Source organism: Podarcis muralis, chromosome 3, assembly GCF_964188315.1.
Source record: "Podarcis muralis chromosome 3, rPodMur119.hap1.1, whole genome shotgun sequence".
In the NCBI taxonomy this organism is placed as follows: domain Eukaryota; kingdom Metazoa; phylum Chordata; class Lepidosauria; order Squamata; family Lacertidae; genus Podarcis; species Podarcis muralis.
The window spans coordinates 64810449-64834261 of record NC_135657.1 but is presented as its reverse complement, the minus strand read 5'-3'; the positions used below and the strand labels follow the sequence as shown (position 1 = coordinate 64834261).

The window sequence follows — 23813 nt, the reverse complement described above, 5'->3', positions numbered from 1 at the left end:
TGCAAATTGCCAGACACAGACTGTAGAGGGACACTGCCAAGTAATCTTACTGAAAAAATAAAAATAAGAGAGAGCGAGAGAGACAGGATGTTTAAGTTACAGGTAGGTAGCCGTGTTGGTCTGTCGTAGTCAAAACAAAATAAAAAAATTCCTTCCAGTAGCACCTTAGAGATACTTCTTCAGTATCTGAAGAAGTGTGCATGCACATGAAAGCTCATACCAATGACAAACTTAGTTGGTCTCTAAGGTGCTGCTGGAAGGAATTTTTTTTTTAGGATGTTTAAGAACTCTCTTACTCAGTGATCTGTCTGATGCCAAGGCAACTGGTTGTATCTTAAGAAAATGCAGAAATAGGGTCCACCAAAAAAAATGGAAAGGGAGTTGGACCAGATCATCATCACTAAAGCATATATGTAGCATTTCACAGAACTGGAGAGCTGGAAGGGACCACAGGGGTCCTCTAGTCCAACCCCCAGCAATGCAGGAATCTTTTGCCCAAGGTAGGGCTTGAACCCCCAACCCTAAGATTAAGAATCCCTTGCTCTACCAACTGAGCTATTCCAAAAGGGCAATGAGATCGGCAAACATTCCAGTGTTTTCCCCAAATTGACTTGTTTTTAAGTGTGTGTTCACATTAATGGAAACAGAACACCTGGGGTGATTTCCTAATATAATTCATTACCTCCCTCAAACAAAAATATGGCATATTTGGGGATGAGATGGAATTAGATGCTTGCAACCTCACTGTGGGGTAGACCTGTGCAACCGTGACCTGCCAAGCTGAACTAGCTCACTGATGCACAAGCAGATTCAATAAGCTTCTTTTTGGTCCAGTCTGCTTGGAGCCTGGCCTCACTGTTGTGGGGGTGGGCAGGAAGAAAGCTGGCAAACTACAGCCTTTGCCTAGTGGGCTGTGTTCTTCTTGGAGGGTCACATATTGTGTATGCTTTCTGTGGAGACACGGAAACTGTAAAAACCAATTTCTGGGTCTACTCTGAAAGGCATGCTTAATTTCTACACTGATATGCTCACTAGATGTACTTTAACGAAATGCACAGCTTATTCAGTCTTGTTTTTCCCTTGACCTTAACCCAGGAAGCTACAGTAAAGAAAAATAATGGCTAGAGGCAGAGTTGAGATATGGCCAGGAGGCTTCAGGAATACAGAAGAATATCCAGTAAGTGATGAGCTGCCACAAGAAGTGAAATCCTTCATCGTTTTTCTATCTCACCATGGTTTTGGTCAATAAAGGCCAGATCTACATCATTATCCATGCTATTCTGACATTTGTCGCTGACATTTTATACCACTCAGATATCATCAGACTCTAAACTAAACCAAATCTACATCCACTACAAGATGTTAAATCATTCAATGTTCCAGGGGATTGATCCTGGACTTAGGAGCTGTACATTCAGTTCCCAAAGGATCCTGGTAGAAGCTCTGCAAATATATCAACTGCCAGGAAGTCAGGCAAACTCCATGTAAAATCAATTTTAAATTCACAGCTCTGTTCTGAAGAACACAAACTGCAGTGAGGACAATATAAGCATTGCATGGAGGGGAAACGTGCAACATTTCTACTATTGTATAGTTTACTAAATGTACTGTGAAATAGCTATTAGCTGTTTACAGCCTCATTCCCATTCCCCCCCTAAAAATAAAATAGATAAATAAAAAGAATGAAGATATGTTTTTAACCTGCTTACCTAGCTTTTTTTTTTTATGACCACGATCAATTCCGTTGTGGAGATGGTGTCCTCTGTGTGTCGTTGCTTCCTGTGTGACTGCATTTTGGCACCTAAGGGCTGGTTTGCCTTCTTTCAAACAAGTAGTCTTCAGTGTTTTTACAACAGTAGTGATGGCTACAGAAACTTATAGCTCTTGCACTTCTTGTCTTGGGAGGGATGGACAAAACAAAACAAACTGAAAATAATACTACAATGAATGGTAAAATGATGAAAAAAGATCTACAGCACAAAGAACAGTGTGAAAAGGAAGACAAGCTTAAATATTGTTGTGTAAGAAAGGGATGAAAATAATACAAGGATGAGAATCAGTAAAATGATAGGCTGGAACATCTGGGAAGGTACAAAGACAAGATAATGCTATATTAATGAAACAATAAACAACAAATTTCCAGAGAGTGAAAAATCGGTATCTGGAACCTAGACCTGCAAAGACACTATGCTTGGGCTGACTAGTTTTAGCAGATCAGTTTTCAAAAGATCACTTTTATCTTGGAAACCAATTCTCATCAGTTGACTATATTGTCTTAGATCTGAGATTACATCAAAATTGTCTTATGAAAATGCTGCCATGCTTTTATTTGCTTTTCCTTTTGCCAGTTTGTGAAAGTTTATTTCACTTTTCTTTTCCATCCACTTGCAATGGGCAGCACTACATTCATTGCATGATTTACTGATAGAGGAAAGGTTAAAACCACATCCATTCATTAAACATGAAAGTCAGGACAAATTGAAACCTTGGCAAGCTGTTGATTTTTTGGGCGCATTGAGTCTAAATTTGCAACCTCCTACCATGTATATTATGTAGTATATGACCAGAGGAGCATGCATATGCATCTGTACTTCCTGACACATAATTCTAATGGATTTTCCTACCATCTCTGAAGGGGAAAATATACACATGCATTTGTCTCTCACCTCAAAAGTTTTATCCTAAGAAGGCATTGCCACATACAAGAGCATTATAGCTGATGGTAGCCTGGGCCAGCCTTAATTTTAAAAACCTTCACACTTAATGTAGAAATAAACCCTGCAGCTTTGACAAAGCAGAGGCACATTGCAATACATGATTTAGATTATTAACCCTGTATTCCAATGAATTATGAGATGTAGGGGTAGGTTTCAGAAACTAGTGCATGGGCTTCTGCAAGAGACTCCAAGGCAATTCCAGCTATTTCACAAATGTGAGGCTTTTTAAAGGCCAAATTGCCACATGGGGAGGCAGTGATTTTCAGGCAATGGGGAGGAGGTCAAAGTGCATACTGAAGAGAAAGTTAATCCTGCTCACTTGCAATCTCTTCCCTAAAAATGTTGCAACAGGAGCAATTAGGATTTTTTTAAAAACCCTCATATTGGAGCCATTGGGGGCTTTTTTCCAAGCATAACTGATCTGTGATGAGAGAAAACATAGGGAGCAAGGGATTAACCTTCTCTCCCCAACTGTGACTCCCGCCCCCCTAAAAAATAGTCCCTCTGCACAGTCAGAAAACTTAAAAAGGACTTTCATTAGTACTTGTAATTTTTTTGTTTTAAGTAGTCTATTTGTTGCACTGAGTGGTTAGGGTAAGGAGAGGCATGGCAAGTGAGGAAAGGAACTCATGGGCTTGACTGGGAGGCCGAAGGGGATCACAGCTACATTATGAGCTGGATGTTCCCTGCACCTGGATTACTGGATGTGGGGAGAGTCTTCTGCCAACCTCCACAATAGATTTGGCATGTCTTATAAAGCTGAATATTTTGCTCTTGTAGCCCTAGTGCTGACTCCAGGTTGGTTTGTTAATTTTTTGTGGGGGCACAGGAAACAGCAGCAGCACTCTCACTGTGAGACCACCTTCTCCTTTCTGCAATATGGTGCTGCTGGCTCCCCCTTGCCAATACCACATGATTGCTTGCCAGGGCAGAAGCCAGCCAGCCAGCCAGCCAGCCAGGCAGCAAGCAAGAGAGCAGGTAGTGGCAGCCATTCTCTTGCCCCTTTGGGGCCTGAGGGAAAGGCCAGGCAAGAAAGCCAGAGGAGCCATGGGGGGGGGGATGTCTTGGCAATGGGTCCAATGTGATTGCCAGTGCTGATGCCAGCCCCGCACAGTCTTGAGAATCCAGTACAGTGGAATCTCTGTTGTTGAACGTAATCCATTCTGGAAGACTGTTCAACTTCCGAAATGTTCGACAACCGAGGCTCAATGGGCAGTCGGAAGATTCAATTGAGAAAACTGAGAAACGCGCCTCAGAAGCTGGTTGACTTCTGAGGCACATTCAAAAGTGGAAACAATTACTTCTGGGTTTTCAGTGTTCAAAAACCAAAACATTTGGCTTCCGAGACGCTCGAAAACCGAGGTTCCACTGTATTGTGATTGGGTTGCAGACATTAATCTAGCAAATTTACAATTAAGCCAGAGAAATGTAAAAGGAAGAATATTATATAAGAATTTCAAGAAAATGTGGCTCAAATATCCATGGCATCTTGGGCTGGATTTTTTTTTACCTGGATGTCTTAATAGGTAAAAATCTACCTGACTCACTGACAAAGGTTCATCTGTACTTCGGTCGTCCGAAGACTTCGGAACTTCTAGTCTGTCAATAAAGGTCTGGAGCTCTTTTCTGAACGCCTTCATTTGGGCATTTATCCGGTAAAGAAGTTCATGCTCCCGTATCCGACTGCCATCATCTTCATCATCCATAAGTCCAAACAGGTCCCCATTTGCCACATAAACTCTTGCCTCTGTTATTATGGTGCTTGTGTCTGAAATCAGGCGGTCTATCGTCTTGCCCAGGCGTTCTGCCTCACAACGGATGTCCTTCATTTGCTGCCGGTCAGTGAAGCTTTTCTGCCACCCTGCTGGCGTTGGGTAGAAGCTTCTAGTGGGGGTCAGGCAACGTATGTTGCGGACCTCCTCCGAGTCACTTTCCCCACCAATGGGCCCCTCACGCTTGCGGTGTGGGGGCCGAGAGTCATCATCACTTTCTTTTTTCCCTGCGTCACTTTCAGCATCGCTGTCTCTGGGGCTGCCCCGGATCCCCAGATGAGAGGCTAGATCATAGCGCTGCATGTTGGACATCAAGACTCTGTTCTCGTACTGGAGCTGCATGACTTTACCACTGAGGTCATTGATCTGCATGCGAGCAGCTTTGAGCTCTTCTTGCAGCGCATCCATCTTGACACTATCATAGTGCCTTGAACTGTCGTGAGCCCCACTCTTGTATTTGTATTTGTTCAGCTCTGTCGTGATGCGCTTGTTTTGTTCTTCTACATCAGCCAAGTTCCTCCTCAGCAATTCAGTTTCGTCCTCAACTAGCTGAAGATGCTGACGTAATTCTGAGAGGGATTCGTTCTGCTCCCCCATGAGGGGGTTGGCTGCCCCTGAAAAATCATCCCCTCTTAAGTCATCCAGCTCTGCTTTCAGCCCTCTATTTTCCACTTCCAGCTCCACTATTTTCCTTCCCAGAATATTGGCTTCTTCTTCTACTAATCTCAGACGGAGCTTGAGTTCTGATTCTCTTGTGGTAGGCGGGCCTCCTGCTTCCCCTTTGGGTAAGGGACTGTCTAGGTCACCATAAAATGACCGATACTTCTGCAGGTCATGTTCAAACCTGTCCTTTTCCTTGTCTATTTTGGCCAGCTTCTTCCTCATCAGGGCAGCTTCCTCTTTGACAAACTGCAACTGGCATTTCAGATCTTCACTGTCCTCCTTACAAAAGGAAAAGGTTATTCAACAGTTACTTCATGTGTGTGAGCCAAAACACCACTTGGCAATTCAACAAAAGAAAATACTGAAGTGTAGAATACTGGCCCTTGAAGAATATAGTAGGAGTCTTCCTGCCCTACATTCATTTCAACAGAGGCAAGCCTCCATTTGACCCAGATTTCAATTACGAAAACATCTGTGCTGTGCCATAAGAGCAAAATCTGATGCTACATCTAAAGGAGATTCAGGAACCTTATTCATAGATAAAGCATAGCTAAAATCCCCCAAACCAATTAAAAATAAAAATATTTGTGTCCGATGCATTCACACATTTTTTTATGTGTAGGGGTTTATCTACAATACGTTGATCTGTTTAAGTGCCCCTGAGGAACAGCTGAGATTCTGACCAAGGGATTCTTATTCCTGGCATTATAAAATGAAGGACAATGTTATCCTACAAGGAATAGTATGTTACATTTATTGCCATATAATTAGTGAAATAAGTAGTGATCTGTGTTTATCACTGTTATAGCCATTCAACAGTAGTCCAGGCTTTGCACTTTAGATGTATAGATACCGAGAATTAATTATAATTAATATTTGGGCCGTGTTCTTGCAAACAAGTGCCACAAAAACAGCAGCAGATTTCCTATGCTTGACTAAGGAAACACTTGCACTCATGGATCTTTGCCTTCCATACCCAGTATGGTGTATTGGTTGGAGTGAAAGACTGGGAGACCAGGGTTCAAATTCTCAACCAGCCATGAAGCCCATTGGGTGACCTTGTGCCAGCTACTGGCCTGCCCTAACCTACCTCACTAGGTTATTGTGAGGATCCAATGGGGAGGAGGAGAAGTATATATGCCAGCTTGAGCTCCTGGGAGAAAATGTGGGGTAGAAAAGCCATAAGCTAAACCATGTACATTTGAGCTCACCTCGGTGGGTGTCTGCTGTGACTTTTTCTCTGATTTCTGCAGGTCCTTGCTTCCCCTTCTTTTCATGGACTGCTATAAAAGAAAGATCAGGGGCAGGAAATAAAGGTCAGATGTAGCCAACAGATGTATGAAAAGTGTACACAATGCAAATCCATTAAAGCATCATTTGAAACAGACAAAACTTCCAGCTATCTTTTTCATAATATTTGTGGCTCCACAATCCAGAGACATTTACCTTGGAACAATATCAGGATAATGCCATACAAAACAATACCATTCTGTTATTATTGTTCTTAATAAATTAAATAGTCAAAGTAGTATCAGAAACAAATTATGTATTTTTTAAAAAACTACCCCCTCCCCTTAAAAATCAACTTAGAAATCTTGTAGTTTAAAAGAGATCTACATGCTTTCATATCTTTTTTCACCACACCAGAGGTAGATGAGGCAACCTTAGGGTGCTGCTATACCCTGCAGTTCTGCATCGCTGAGTTGACAAATGCTGTTTACACTTTCCCAATGTGCCCTACATCTGTATGAATACTGGGGACCAGAGCTTTGCAAAAAACATTTTATGACAAGACTCTTTTGCCTGCCTAATGCATAGGTTACCAAATATGAAAACCATTTTTATCCTTCCTTTGAATATGAAGCATGCCTTAGGAGTTATTTTAGTATGCAATATACTAATCTTTCAGTAGAACACCTAGCAATTTACCACTTTCCTCTGTCTTCTTTTTTAAAAATCAAATGCATGTAGTTTAAGTTGCTTTTAGTATCATGTTGCTACTGAAAAACACAGCAAAATAAGGCCATCTGCAACTCAATTTAGTCATAGTATTTGCATTTACATGAACTTAGGGGTATCATCCATTTTACATTATTACATTGTGGCAATTCTGGAGCAAAGGAAATATTCATCCTTGCTGGTCAGAAATGGGAACATCCAGTCACACTGCAAGTTCTGGGAAGAGGGCCAGCACTCTGGACGATGGCTCAATCAGGAACTCATCTGGAAGTCTAACAAATGACCAACGTTGCCCAGTCCTAGTATTGGGTGGAGTTCCTTGCAGAATGTGAGGAGGGAAAAGTCCTTCTCTTCAGGTTTACACTTTGTCTGCAATCCTAACCCCCGCCCCACTCACGGGGCTTTGCAGAGTGGCCATGGTGGAAGGTCAGGGGGTAGAAGAAGATTGGGCTCAACCCCTGAGGTCTGGACCCAATCACAGGCTGAGATGGCAATTGGTATCATGGCAGCAAGACTGGCACAGGATCCTGTGGATCCCAGGCCAGCTCAACCATGCCCCCTTCCCCAACTTCAGAATATGCCATTTGGGAACTTCCCGCTGGGCTCTGCTGACAGGAATGCCACCTATCTGTTGGAAGGGCAGAAAGGAGAGATCAGTTCAGTCAGCAGTGCTGACACCTCCATGCAATCCACACACATCCAGCCTGGCGAAAGACCCAATGAAATACTTAGTCAATACTCTAGGTATGACTAAGTCTGAATATAAGTCTGATAGAGCAAAAAGCAGACGACTATTCTTCTTTCTCTTACCCACCGCCCTGCCACACTTGTTCCTATTCACTGCAATAATCCTTTGTCATTATTATCAGGTTGACATCTGCTGGGCAATGTGTGTTTTTCTTTCTCTTGAGCTGTATGTTTCCAGGCCAAGTTAATCACTATGATATTACCAGGGCAGGGAGAATGCTTAACCCATGTGAAAAGGCATAAGATTAATCTGCATGAGGTATTCTTGAAAATCCTCCCCAACACACCCTGCTCCTTCCAAATGGAAATGTTCTCAAGACATGATCTTTAGCGCTATGAAACTATCAAGAGGTCCAAGTTTCCAGCTGGTAGGAATTCTCATCTCTTAACATTTTCAGTGCAAAAAGAGGCCCTGGTGCACTGACACGGTTATAATTATTACACTGAATCATAATATCGAGGATGCAAACTGCTGATAGCTATTTAAATTAAAGATGTAGTCAAACCTCTAGCATGGTATTTTTCTGGTAAATGAGCTTCCAGGACAGTCACTATCAACCAGGGTTTAAATGAACTTAAGTCTCTCTTTATTCTAGAATGGCAATATGTGCTCAGCGAATACCTCCTAAGCTTGATGGCCAGCCATCTGAAACCTAAAGCAGGGAAGTCATTAGAGAGAAGTTTCAACTAAAATTATCTCTCAGGCTTCTCTATTTGACAACTATCATGGATTTAGCATTTCATTATAATTCAAGACAAGAGGGAAAAGACCCTCAAATCTAAATGGGTGGTTCAGATGTTAGTAAATAGTTCCACCTAGGGTTGGTACAGGGAACCACTGGCCCTCCAGATGTTGCTGAACTACAGCTCGCATCACCCATTGGCCATGCTTGCTAAGGCTGTATGGAAGAAGTAATATCTGATCTCACACAACTGCAGATACAGCCAACATTTCCTAGAGAGCTGCTTCATATGAGGGAATTAGTGAAAGGTCTGCAGCTTGTGCATATTAACAGTGGGTAAGCACAGCTGTACTTGTAGAAACACGTGGTCAGCCAATACTTCCACCATAGCCCCTGGATATTTTTTGGCACCATTTGAATCAGCGTAAATGTTTCCCAAAGGATAGAGGTTTGATGCTCCTACCAGGAGTAACTATAGTAGGCTTCTCATATATTAGAAAGAACCAACAAAAAAAATAGAACAAATTTCCACCTTTATAATTTCCAAGCATGGCATATTCCCTCATACTCACTCACAAATTAGTGAGAGTCTACCAAAGTTTACCTTTGGTACATAACACCAGTCTTGAAAGACCTACATTGGCTCCCAGTACATTTCCAAGCACAATTCAAAATGTTGGTGCTGACTTTTAAAGCCCTAAACAGCCTCGGCCCAGTATACCTGAAGGAGCTTCTCCGCCCCCATCATTCTGCCCAGACACTGAGGTCCAGTGCTGAGGGCCTTCTGGTGGTTCCCTCACTGCGAGAAGTGAGGATACAGGGAACCAGAGGGCCTTCTCCGTAGTGGCTCCCACCCTATGGAACACCCTCCAATCAGATGTCAAAGGAATAAACAACTATCTGATGTTTAGAAGACATCTGAAGGCAGCCCTGTTTAGGGAAGTTTTTTAATGACTGATGTTTTAATGTATTTTTAATCTCCTGTTGGAAGCTGCCCAGAGTGGCTGGGGAGACCTAACCAGATGGGTGGGGTATAAGTAATAAATTATTATTAAATTATTATTGTTACCTCCTCAGCTCTTAATAAACTCAGAGAAAATTTCAGTTTGATTTTTGAAGTCAGTGGACTTCATAGATGGTAAATTTATAGCGCAACAGGTGTGCAGCTGCTCCCTATTTCTTGGTTAGGATCCATGTGTGTCCTGCACTTTTGCTTTAGGAATATCACAACATTTCTAAGCTTTAAACTGCAATATGTTGCTTCTGGGGAAAAGATGCCATTAATTTCCCAGCTACAGGTGCTGCAGTTATACAAATTGTAGCTGCATAAATAATAATGATCAATAAGAAAATTGACCTTCCAAATGTTCCTGCTAGGTTGTGACACAAAAACTAGTGCTCAGCCTGCAAAGGAGGGGCTTGTAGTTCATGGACGTGGTATAAAATCCAGCATTGCTACTAGCCTCAAAATTCCCATAGGCCATAAGGCTTTTACATCAAAGTGTGCTGGCTCTATACAGAGCCCTGCTTTGGCAAAGCGTAAGGGTGATTTTCCTTGTGTTAGCCTTTTTATTATAAATATATACATTACTAAAACAGGATTATCAAAAAAGGGGGAAAGTAAGGAGGAATAAACATGACAAAGTCCCTAGAAGTAAAATTCATTTCCCTTCTCTGTTTAAGTCCCAACATTTTAATCTAAAAGCAGGCAGAGCACTGAAATGCCAGAGAATGATGATGACCTTTTCTTCCCATCTCACTCTCTGTAGCAGCCTTCCTCTCTCTCCCCTCTTGGGCATGCAGCCCTGGTTACTATCGCAGTTCAGGAATTCAAGCTTGCACAGCAAGATCAAGTCTGAGCTGACGTTTCTCTGACACAGGCTCACAGATAACACTGCCAAACAGATTGTCTTTCAAAACACATCCATGAGAAAACAGCACAGTTCACATTGTTCACTAAACTCACTTCGCTGGTTACACAACGGTTTTCCTCTGGAGACTTTGATTCTATGTTAAATGGCTTAATACAAGGTACCATCTGGGATTTCTCACAACCTGTCTAGACTCAAGCCAACCCCCTAGAAAAACCAGGTGTACGTTTCACAAGCAGGCATGTAACAGACTCAGGATAACAAGCCTTGAGGATAAGAAGCCCTGGCAGTGAAACCAACGAGATATTATATCCTTATTTACTTTAATCTTCTTTGCAAGTCCCTTCTTTGCAAGCATTTTATTTATTCCCTGTCGTGCACTTGTTGAAACCTCATAAAAATTGCCTTGCTACTTGGAGGGCCGAAAGGAGGGGGGGTATTTTTTCTTACACTGACTCATACTTAGGTGCAACACAGGATTGTCCTTCCTATGTGTATCTGTCTGAACAGGTGATCGGGGCTACTCATCATCTCAACACAGCCCCAGAGTATCTCTGCCATGAAGATGCTGCAGGCTCAAAAGTTCCTGATTGTTGAGATAATCTTTTTTCAGTTTCATCTGATTATCTGAGATTCTTTAAATGAAGATGCTGGGGACTGAACAGGCTAATAATACATTATATGCAAATATCTGAAACAGAAAAAAAGGGAAACAGGGGGGAAAGCAGCTTGGTAGAGCACAGTTTGTTGTGGAGAAGAAGGAAGAGGAGAAGGTATATGCAACCCCTTCGTGCCCCACTTTTGCTCTCATGTTTAGAGGTGTTTAGGTGAATATGTACCTATATTTCTCCAAACAATCCAGCTGGGCTTTGAAGTCAGTTGGTGAGGACCTTTTGAAGGTACCACAATTGACAGAGAAAGAAAAATAGTCAATGACTCTGCAAACGGGGCCTTCTCTGCATTAGCAGATGTGGAATTCTAGCCCAATCAACTTTGGTCGCCTCCTGATCTGTTCCGTTCCAGTGGCAACTGAAAACTCCCCCACCTCCTGCAACCCTTTGGATATTAATATGTCCGGATTGAAGGCCTGTAATACATTTTTAAAAACCAGAATCTATAAAAAGTATTCATTTTATCTGTTTATATTCATTTGTTGCAACCTGCTCCAAGATCATACATGATGTGGGGTAGGCTATAAATCTTATATATAATAAAACAGAATACAGTATGTGAATAGAACATGGGAAAGAGTATGATAGGAGCGGTAATTTGACGTAACACAGCAGCCAGCAGGGAAATAGTTAAGCACCCCACCATCACTTTTCAGTTCAAAATGCCCCCTCCCAATGCTGCTTTTCTTAAAAACACATAAACAGCCTGTTATGTGCATTTCCATAAAACATGTAGTTAGGCCCTTCCATGTGCAAGGAATGCAATATATTGCTGAGCTATGTACAAAAGTATTTCTTCTCTTCTAAGACCCTGAAGTATGTTGGCAAGTCTTGCAGGGATCTGTGATGCCAGGATTCTTTTGCACACTGACTTCCCATATACCCCGGAAATGATTTTTTTTTTTAAAAAAAACCCCAAAAAACCTGCAATGTCATTAGCAGCTATACAAGCAGAAATAATCAGAAAACTATTCATGATTTTGAGCAGTTCTTAGCAACTAAATATAATTTTGGATACTACATTTTAAACAGGGTAAAATATACATCTCTGGATTCCGGTTGAATAATTAATCATTATGGGTTGTATCCATCTAAGTTTTACTCAGGGCAGACCTAATGGGCCTAAGTTTGTGGTGTTCATTAATTTGAATGAGCCTACTTGAGTAGGGGGACGTGGGTGGCGCTGTGGGTAAAAGCCTCAGTGCCTAGGGCTTGCCGATCGAAAGGTTGGTGGTTCGAATCCCCGCGGCGGGGTGCGCTCCCGCTGCTTGGTCCCAGCGCCTGCCAACCTAGCAGTTCGAAAGCACCCCCGGGTGCAAGTAGATAAATAGGGACCGCTTACTAGCGGGAAGGTAAACGGCGTTTCCGTGTGCGGCTCTGGCTCGCCAGAGCAGCGATGTCACGCTGGCCACGTGACCCGGAAGTGTCTCCGGACAGCGCTGGCCCCCGGCCTCTTGAGTGAGATGGGCGCACAACCCTAGAGTCTGTCAAGACTGGCCCGTACAGGCAGGGGTACCTTTACCTTTACCTTACTTGAGTAGGACTAAGGGACACAGGTGGCGCTGTGAGTTAAACCACAGAGCCTAGGGCTTGCCAATCAGAAGGTCAGCGGTTCAAATCCCCACGACGGGGTGAGCTCCCATTGCTCAGTCCCTGCTCCTGCCAACCTAGCAGTTCAGAAGCATGTCAAAGTGCAAGTAGATAAATAGGTACCGCTCAGGCAGGAAGGTAAACGGCATTTCCGTACGCTGCTCTGGTTCGCCAGAAGTGGCTTAGTCATGCTGCCCACATGACCCGGAAGCTGTATGCTGGCTCCCTCGTCCAATAAAGCGAGATGGGTGCCACAACCCCAGAGCCATCCGCTACTGGACCTAATGGTCAGGGGTTCCTTTACCTTTACTTGAGTATGACTAGCATTGGATATAACTCACTGTTGGCCAGCCTTGCACTTATTCCACTCCTGATCACAAGAGAAAAGAATAATGTCAAACCAACTACTTGGGTGTTATGCCACTCAGATGTTCCCTCTAACCCCTCCCCCCCCAATATGCTTGAGAAGGAAGTCCCATGAAGTTACCTACGAGTACTAGAAAGTTGTATAACAAATGCATAACACCCCAAGAGATGAAGTCATAGTCTTCCTCTTATTATGGAACCTCATAGGGTCTGTCATTCTTAATGAGAGTGTTAACAAGGGTGATTCCTTCAACAACAAGGGGGCAGCTTATCTGCAACCACATCCCTTGTTCCCCAAAACGGGATTACAATATTAAGCATTCTCCAAAAGCCCAAGCTGAGATCCATTGCACACACTTTCTAATCCACCCAGGATGCCCATGGCTGGATTCTCACTGAAACATGACAGGAATATATGAAGAAGCTGCTTTATTCAGAGTCAGACCACTGGCTCATCTAGCTCAGTATTGTCTTTACTGAGAAGGGGGGTTTTCATAGCTCTGTATGGAGATGTCAGAGGTAGAAACTTGGAACATCTGTGTGCAAGGCATGTCAACTGCAGGTCTTACTGCCATCAACTTCATCATCATACCCAAACATATTATGGAAAAGACTTTTTCCGTATTCTGTCACAGAAAAACAAAAACTGAGGATTCAGTTACTCCCCCCCGCCCCCTCAGGGTATTGCTAGTCTCAAGGTAAAACTTTGATTTTAATTTTCTGTGTGTGTTGTAGTCCGAGCATTGGTTACCTCTTATCACTCATATGCTACCTGTTGACACTGCCATCAAGAGAGGTGCAAACAGATCTACTGACTATTCCCCAGTTTTGTGCAAAAGCACTTAATTGAAGCAAATGGTAAGCAAAAAGACTGGTAAGCAAAAACTGGTAAGCAAAAAGAGCTCAACGCTCTGCCATTTCGTTGGTATTATCAAAATCCAACAACTGTGATTCAACGGCAAGTTACTGAGCAATCAAGAGAAGACTGAAATGCCCCAAATCAGGGTTCTCAATACTATTCATGATTTTTAAATACATCAATGATAGTAATTCCCCCCACCCATAACATCCATTTATGTCTTGACTATTCCAGGTGAGAAATTTAGTGTTTGAGCCTGTCTCTTAAATTTCACAAAACATAACTGAATCACCATAACAAAGATAACAGCCTAAGAAATAGATCTCTGGTGAAATATGAATCCCATGTGGGACTTGTCAGAGCAAATGCTGAAGCAAATAATGCAAGAAAGATATTCAGGAGTTTTATCCTGGCAGAAGCAAGAAAGAGAGGCCAACTGCAGTCATTAGTTACTGTACAATCCACATCTAAAGAGGCAAACTGCTATTCAAAGGCTGGATTTCATGACTCACAGGGAAAGCAACATGTGGTTGCTTATTCAGTAAAACAGCAACTACATGCAAAACCGGCTTGAAACCTCTTCATGTTTCAAACACTGTGGACGTTTTATTGCAGTTCAAATGAAATGCAGTGACTCAACAACTAAACCAACAGAAATGAGTTCACTTGCATGACAGACATCTCTCTCACAAAATGAAGAACTAGAAAAGACTGGACATTCAAAAGAAGCAGGATAGCAAAACTGGGCTGCAGCTGTACTCTGTACGCGGGTTGCCCTCTTTCCATTAAGCCCACCGACTGCTATTGAAACAGTTACAAAATTCAGGGTGGAGCAAAAACTTGCCATATTCCCCAATTCCCAAAAGAAAGGGGTGAGTACTGACCTCTTTCATCTTGTCAAGTTCATTCTGCAGAGCCTGCTTAGCGATCTCTACTTCGATTAGCTTCTGTCTTAGCTTGTCATTTTCATCTTCTGTGGTGGTGCGTTTTTCTTCCACATTTTCCAGCTCATGGTGAAGTCTCACTGAAACATCCTTTGCAACCTAAGTGCAACAGTATTTAAAACTTTAAATAAGCAGAAATTTATAGCAGAACTATGTTATATGAGTCGTCTGCCAACAAAAACTGAGTTGGTGTAGATAATTCTGAAACTAGAGTAGCATTCTGACCAGTTAGGAGGTCTATTTCCACTAAATATTCCTAATGGTAAGAGTTGTGAGACAGTGGAACAAATTGTATCACCAGGTGGTGGGATCTCCTGAGTATTTAAGCAGAGGTTGAGCAATTGTCTGTCAGGTTTGTTGTAGTTGTATCCTGCACTGCAGATCCTGCATTGAGTCTGGGGTTCAACCACATTATCTCTAGAGTTGGAAGGGACCACGAGGTTCAATTCCATTAGAAGTTGAATAAATTACTCTCCCCACCAAGGAGCCTAATTGGGGCTTAGTTCATGCAGTCCAATGTACTCCTGATTATTACATGGCTAAGACGTGACTGGAACTCCCACATCAAATACCATCTCTCTCCATTAGAAGACTAGGCACAGCCCAACCAAAAGCTTTATTTGAACCTGGGAGTCTTAGTTACATTCACTTTTCTCAGTAGAAAAATCTCCTTGACACTAACATGAAAACTGGGGCTGTACCCCTTGGTTGATGAATCCAGTAATGCTTTAGAAATCAAGGTTACAAATTTTAATTGGGCAGGAAAAAAAATTAACTGGTATGTCTGAGTAGGGCACAAATTGTTTTAAAGATGTGTGGCTTCTGTATGCCGCTGTAAAAGTGAATTCAATGAAAAATACTTAAGAAGCCTTTTACTTCTAACAATGAGTGATTGTTCATAAAATTGTAATTCATCTGTTTTCCAGATTTACAGGCTTTGTCACTTTACACATTTATGTGGATTTTACTCACATCTTATCTTCATACCCTGAAAGATCAGGTTAGGTTAATGGATATGAAGATTTAAAAACTGAAGATATGTCAAAAAACTGAATATATTACAAAACAGTACATGTGGTGCTTTAAAATTGTAAAAACAAGCAGAAAAGGAACTATTAGACATCTTGGTGTAGACTTAGTATAACAACCATTAAAAGTAAAAATCTGCAAGATTCAATTTCATCTATCGGTACACAGCTCTATCTATTAACATTCAACTAGCCTTTTTAACATTTTGTTTAGCATGCTATTATATTTACAGTTTGATATCTTTTCAAAAGCAATGATCACTTTCAATAGCCTTTCCCCCCAAACAAGCCTACATAAGATTGTGGCTTTAATCTAAGTTTCCCCTAGTTACAGCAAGTCAAAGGAAAGATGATTGGCTGGAAACAACCCAGAAACCTGCTATTTACCAGAAAGCAGCAGGAGAGAATGACTCACTCGTTCTTATGGGAAACATAATTATCTATGAAATACGGTTAATTAGAATACAGACTGTCTTTCAATCTAGGGATGAGAAAAGGTAGAAAACATACCACTGAAAATTTTAATATTGAAAGAGAATACAAATTTGGCTAACTAGTCATAATGTAGGAGGAAAAGATCTAGGCCTCTTAACATAATTATATTATGTTCCAGTTTCTTTAAAGCAAATATGATTGCATCATCAAGGTTTGCATCACATATTTGTGAGATATACTGTAGTGATGGTAGTGTACCAACTACAAGGTTGGACCCTTTTCAAGACACATTTGCCCATTCAAATGGCCTCTGTAGAGCTTTGGGTAGCTTTATACAGAGGTCAATGAAACAACTGTCAAAGCAACAAAGCAACTTCTTAGCCTAAGTGTTCTTCCCCTCACCAGCTCCCTCCACCATTTGCCAATTTCTGACCCCATGGTACCTTTAGGTCTTGCTCCAAGCTACGTAGAAGTTCTCCATCAATCTCCCCAGTTTCTGCATAGCGGAGCCTCTTGCGCTCTGCTTTTCGAAGGCGATACTGGAGGATCCTGCAATTTTTATTGGCCCTCTCCAATTCATGGCGCATTTCCTGCAGTTGGCAGGCATCCTCTTCGAAGAAGCTGTCCCTCATCTCATCCATCTCAGTCCTTAGCTCGTCTATCTCATTCTGACACCCATTAAGACAGGACAGACAGAAATCCACCATACAAGGTTAGTTCACATAAATTAAAGTAATAAATAAAAATAAATTAAAGTAACCTTTAGTGCTATTCCTAAAAGCTATAATAAACAGCACCTTCAGGTAATCTACATATATTTTAGACAGAAGTATCCATTGCTATCTTATGCCTGCCCCCATAATAGCTCTCATATGCCAACATGTATATCGGTAGGGAATCCATTAATAAATCATAAGTAAATGGTACTTATCCAGTGTGGGCAGCAACAAGAAGTAAACAGAGCTGTATCTACCGCTAGATACTGTACTCAGTTGACTTACTAAAAAGTAATGGCCCTAATATAGCCAATTCCATTCATTTCAATGGGTTTTCTCTGAGTATGACTAACATTGGTTACAACCCATAGTCTCCCCATTATTTGCACTTATCAGCTCTACAATGGCAAAGCAAAAGGCATGTTGTTCTTACCCATCTTATCACCACATAGTCATTCCTGATATGATAGTATGTAGCTCCTGAATATTTATCTACTAACTGTAAAGTGTAACTGTAATCTTAAGGAGACCTAGCATGTAATCCCTTCCCTAACAGGTGAAACAAATGGTAGCAGGAAAAAGCCATCTGATCTGAAAAGAATAATTACTTTAAACATTTCCCTTAAGACATGTAAAGAAGATGCATTTGCACATGGCAAAATTTGGACTGCTTCACACATGAGAGGGGAAGAATGCACATGGATGCTCATGGTTTGGCATGTCAGCCATGGATGCTTTGTAGGGTCTGGCTGGGAACTACGATATTCTGACTGCTATTCCAAAAAGCTGAATTTATCAAATGCATACAATCCAATGTTTGATCAGGGGTAGCACAGGAGGAGAACTAGAGCTTCCCCTCTCAGGAATGCAGCAGAATATAAACATTTTCCTTTTTGATGGGAGTGAGTGGAATGTAGCAGCTGCTCATATTTGTGTCAAAATATGTCTCCTCCCCATTTTGTGTCTCCTCCCCATTTTGAAACCAGAAGGTTTAGCATCTATTGATCGATTGCTTTGTCTTCTACTAGTGGGGTTCTCCAGCTGAATTCCCCACTCTGGGCAGGCCCACACTCTTTTAGCCCTCCCCCCCCTTTTCTGCTCACCTTGAGGGTCTCATTCTCCTCCAGCAGTTTCTCCATCTCTTCCTGCAGCTCCTGCTGCTGCTGAGGGTTGAGGCTCAAGGCGCCTTCGGCGGCTCGGCTGCGCCCATTGCCCTCTTCCGCCCCAGCCAGCGCCATTGGCGACGGGGTCGACGAGGCAGGCTGAGGCTGCTTGGCGGCCGCGTCTTCGCCGTTCCCCGGGCTGCTGCCTTTGCTTTGCATCTGGGCCGCTGCCAGCCCCTTCCTGAGGTGGAACTGGATGAGCTCACTTTGCAGGCATCCTTCCTTCCAGTAGCCGCCGCCCTTCGCTGCTGCCGCGCAAGAGGCCGGAGGAGCCGGGGCTGCGTCCCCTCCGCCCTTCGGTAGAGGCCTGCCCGCTTTGCCTCGGCTCCAGCTCTTGGGTGGCGGCTGTGAGAGCGCGAAGGGGCCCTCCCTCTCCCCCTCCTCTCCCGCCGGCGTCTGCGGCTGCTCTCCAGCTCCGAGAGAGGCAAGCTCGGGGTCTCTGGGAGGCGCCTCCCGCTTGTCAGCCGCAGGCCTCGGCGCTGCCTTCGGGCAACCTCCTGCCGGGACCAGGGGCGTGGCGGCTTGAACTTCAGCACCATCCCCGGCCTGGACAGCTCCCAGCGGCGCCGCGCTCCTCGCTAGCGCAGGCTGTGCGGACGCCTTGTCCCCTCCCACTCCGCCTCCCTTCGCCCGGCCCGCTTTCTGCCCGGGCGGCGGCGGCTGCTGCTGCGGTGGCGGCGGCGGCTGCCGGGCGGAGCTTGCTTTGGAGGCAGCGGCTGCAGCAGCCGTCGCGGAGCGGGGTGAGCTAGCAGCCGGGGAGGGCTGGCGGACGGGGGAATCCTTGGGTCTGCCTGGAGAGGATGCTCGCTGCTGCTGCTGCTGCTTGTTTCGGCTGCTGCTCCCCTCTGGATGCAGGCGAGGAGAGGCGGTAGCAGCAGCGCCTCCGCTAGGCGGCTGGCTCATGGCTGATGCTATCTCCCAGGCGTCGCAGAAAGGTCCGGCCCCGCAAGGGTCATCGTCCCTCCCTAGCTGCCCTTCGAGCTGGGGAAAGAGGCACACACAGAGCGCTCGTAAATGACTCAGCAGCCCATCACCAAGCCGGCCTGCTCGCCACAATGGGAACCGAGGGCCTCCAAGAAAGAGGGCGGAGTTGGAAGCGGCGCCACGAGGTTTGCGAAAAGTCCCAGGCGCAGAAAGTATCGCGCTCTCCTCCAAGGCAGAGTCGTCACCTGGGGGGGGGGGGGTTGCTTTGAGAGCACTCCAGCTTTGCAGAAAAAAACGTTTGCTATTCCGGGGAGGGGAGCCTTTTCTACCGCTAATTTTCAGGTTTCAAACGCTCAAAATCACCTCATCCGGAGTATTCCTCAAATAATTAGTTCATCTAATCCTAAGTACCGGTACTAATAGAGGGCAGTGGGGCTGGTTCCATATAGCCGTTTTAAAATGGGTCATCCAGCCTTTCCCATCCCAAATTCCATGCTTACTTTTACTGCACTTTGCTCTAGTTAACCCACAACTCTGCAAAAGGGGTAATGAAAGGTTCTGGGTAGCCTACTATCTTACTAGTACACTATCAAACTAGTGTACTATCAAACTATACAAACAAGCTGGGGGAGCCGTTCACTGGGTGAGCTTTGGCCTTGTTCTGATTGGCTGACATAAGTTTGTGTGCCCATTCAATGCTGAACAACAGGTCTTGTACACCCCACCATTATTTCACTTTATAGTTGCTATTCCCTTTACCCTGAGCCCCAATAATAAATGTGGGTATCTATGGCTGCAATCCTATACACACTTGCCTAAGAAGAAGACATGGACTAGATTTCACTGCATGTTTGTTTACATTCATCCCTGTCTAACCCTCTCTTCCTCCCCTCCCTCTACTGTCTTCCTTGCAAATTTAAATTGTAGGCCACTTCCTTTGTAGCTTCTGTATCACTCCAGGTACGTTGGTGGTAAATAATAATAAGGGAACGGTCAGAAACAATAAGATGCAGACCTACTGCTGAAGCCACACAAGGTTTGAATCTGTACATGGGAGCCAACCCATCCAAAATATACTCTTGACTTCTTCAAAAGAAGAAATAGTTCAGCCCTGTATACCTGAAAGAGTGTCTCCCCTCCCATTGTTCGGCCCGCTGTTCAACACTGAGATCCAACGGGGTTACAGGGAACCAGGCATAGGGCCTTCTCAGTAGTTGCATCCACCCTGTGGAACGCCCTTCCATCAAATATCAAGGAAATAAACAACTATTTGACTTTTAGAAGACAGCTGAAGGCAGCTCTGTATGGGGAAGTTTCTAATGTTTGACGGAAGCTGCCCAGAGTGGCTGGGGCAACCCAGTCAGATGGGCGGGATATAATTATTATAATAATACTATAATTATTATCGAGAACCTCTGGACTTGGAACTCAAAACCAGGATCTCCAAGGTGAGAATGAAAACATGTTCCAAGTTACAACTAAAACATACTTATAACCATGTAAAACAAATCTAGTTATTCAGTAAAGCACTTTAATTTCTTCCTCCTCCACCCTGTCCAACCCAACAAAGACTTTTGTATTTCTTTTTTGTTCCCTAAGTGTACGGAATTTTATTAGAATTGCTGAACTTCCCTTCTGACTTCCAGCTCTGTGCATTCAAATGCTAAAGACTATTTTTCTACAAAGGGTGTGTTTTAGCTGAAATACAGACACTTTTGTATTTCTAATCTACGTTTTTAAATGGAAAGAATGGGCAAAATATATAGTGGAATGGTAGATCTCAAAGTTATTCTTAATCCAGAAAAGTATAACCTCAATATGCAATATTACTCTCAACAGCACCTTATGACAATTATGACAAACTGAGCATAATATATATGTGCATGAAGAGAGAGGGTGACCAAGAAAGTTTTACATGAGACGATGAAATAGACAAGGTCTCTTGCCAGAGTTTAGCAGTCTATAAAGTTATATGCCAGAAAAACACTAGATTATCTAATTATTTGCTTAGGTGCCAATGCTGCAGATTCTTATTTTAGATGAAGTACTTAAAAGAAGTGAAACATTATTAATTTATTATAATGCAGGCAACTACAATATATCAAATGGGAGAAGATCAGTCCACCACCCTCATTTTATTAGAGTGAATAAAATAAAATAACCACCTTCTGAATTCTAGAATTCCCAAGTGTAGATGGGATTGCAGCCTAAATTAGTAAATGTTTTACATTCTATTAACCCAAAGTCTGCAGGTTACCAAATGTTAGCAATTATTTGAAATCTCTGTTTCTCAAACACTTCATCTTCAATCTGAAATTCAAATTGGTTTTACTGAATGGAACTTCAGGTTCTCAAAACAAAGCAAAAGCCAAAACGCTACACAATAACCTTCAAGAGTTTGGATATACCTATAGGGACATATATATATAAAACCTACAGTCCTTCACATTAACAACCCCCTCCCACCTCCAAGTTGCATTGCAGCAGAGTCATCACTTTTACCAAGGACATCCTATGACCTCCTTCAAGTCTTCAATTGCAGCAGCGGTTGATGCCTCTCTATACAAACTTCATAACCCATTTTAAAAAAATAAAATAAATAAAGTTACAATCAAAACCAAGAATCTCTCCCCCCCCCCCCCTAGATCTCTGGGACATCGTCACGTGGTTATCAGAGAGGTGGCAGAATGTTGCGCCTCTGCAGATTTCCATGTTAAAGCAAGGGGTGGGGGGAGAGGAAGAGAGAGAAACAAAGAAGGAATTCCATACTTCACCATTTAGCATAGACTACCTTGAAAACAGCCAGCAGCTCAGAGGCGGCTCTATTTGTTCACTTATCTCCACCCCCCGCCCCCCCCAGCAACGGTCTATTTCCAGTGTGTCGAGATTTCGAAGCTCTTTTGGAACTTTTATCCAGGTTTCAGCAGGCGGAGAGTTTGCACGCGCGCTCTCTACAAAGGATCAAGGGCTTTGTTAAGTTGCCCTGCTGTGCGATTGCCCTTTTTCTTTGCGAACAATGGCTCCCGCCGGCATCAGCGTTACTTACCCCCCACTTGGTGTCCTCTTAGGCTGGCTAAACTGCACACGCCCACGGATGCACGAGGTACCAAGCGGAGCCAGAGCTGCTCGGGGTAATGCAGCAATATTCATGAGCTGACCTCATTGGGCCCCGGAAAGGGAGAGCGGGTGGGGGGTGGGGAGAGGAGGGAGGAAGGGAGGGAGGCGAGAGAGAGAGAGAGAAGAAAGATCAAAAGAGAAGAGCCACGCCCGGGCAGGCCTCAGGGCTCCATTGCACCTCGTATTATCGGCACGGGGTAGAATTGGATTACAGCTCTCCGAGTAGGAAGGAGGCAAAAGACATGGGAAGTTTCCCTTCGAAATTCAGTCCAGAGAAGCAGTCGATTCTGATCAAATATTTATTCTTCTTTGAAGTCCGGATGTGCGGAGTGCACAGTGATGTCAGGCGCTTTTTGATGTTGCAGCAGCATCAGCATAATGACAACTGGGCTCTCCTTTGTTCTTTGGCTCCAGTGGCTGTTTGACTTGCATTTCAGTCAGTCTCAAGGAATCAGAGACAAAGACAGACTATAACCATGTTGCTCCGCTGCCTGTGGCTTCACTTACTCTGGATTCTCTTTTGTGAAAACTTAAAAAGGCTGACTATCACGAGTAAAGGCCGAATACCGTTTACCAAACGTGGTTTTAATTATTTGGTGGAAATTTACATTGAATTCTCTTGTAGTTTCAAAACTATGTATGCACGTGTTAGGGTTCAGAGATAGTTCTTTCTTTAAAGCCGATAAAATCCTCTAAAATATGGATTGTCTGTTTCTTGCCTCATGAAATCACCAATAGTAGATCCTGCATATTCTGTACAACACAATTTTCTTCTATCAATTGTGTAATCCTTATACATCTTCTAAATAATAATGATGATGATGAATGTGGCTGGGCCAAACTTCACTGCATAAAGTTTTGTCTATTTTTGTGTAGTGCCATCAGTGGACAGTAAACTCCAGTTCACACAAATGTAAACAGGTACCTGACAGTTTAGGATTAGAGGACTAAAATCTTTTCTGTCTGGTGAATCAAATTGCTAAGTGTTAAGATTGTCGACCTGATGAGGAATTTCATCTTTGGCTTGGGTAGTAGATGGTCATATGGAATAAAGGAACACAAAAGAGAAAGGGCTTTTGCATTTTGTTTAAAGGGTTTAAGTCATCGATAGTGTCATGCTTGTTACTTGTATGAATGGAACATCCAGCCTTGGGCCAGTTCATGCAAGAATGGAGGTTTTTGACCTTACACATTTGATTAACAATTTGTTTATGCCTGTGTTCCAATAATTATTGGAGTACAGTGGTACCGCAGGTTAAGAACTTAATTCGTTCTGGAGGTCCGTTCTTAACCTGAAACTGTTCTTAACCTGAAGTACCAGTTTAGCTAATGGGGCCTCCCGCTGCCACCGCCCCCAATTTCTGTTCTCATCCTGAAGCAAAGTTCTTAACCCGAGGTACTATTTCTGGGTTAGCGGAGTCTGTAACCTGAAGCGTCTGTAACCTGAGGTACCACTTTACTTGATATATGGAGCAGTAAACAGGGCCATAGCTAACAGGGACTAGCTGGAGTCTCAGCCCTGGGTGAAGCCTCTAGAAACATGCATGGGGTGTGTGACAAATGGGGTCTTTGCCCCAGGTGACAGAAA

At 43.3% G+C, this 23813-nt stretch overlaps 1 protein-coding gene across 1 annotated transcript; it reads right to left on the bottom strand.

Moving 5' to 3' along the window:
- Nucleotides 1–2085: 2085 nt before the first annotated feature.
- MTCL3 (MTCL family member 3) lies at nt 2086–22313 on the bottom strand. The gene is given in 7 exon segments (XM_077926015.1): nt 2086–4223; nt 4226–5431; nt 6364–6435; nt 14783–14941; nt 16749–16973; nt 18125–19165; nt 22155–22313. Coding segments are annotated over 6 exon segments (2688 nt in total). The 5' UTR covers nt 19088–19165; nt 22155–22313; the 3' UTR covers nt 2086–4160.
- Between the last annotated feature and the right edge of the window lie 1500 nt (nt 22314–23813).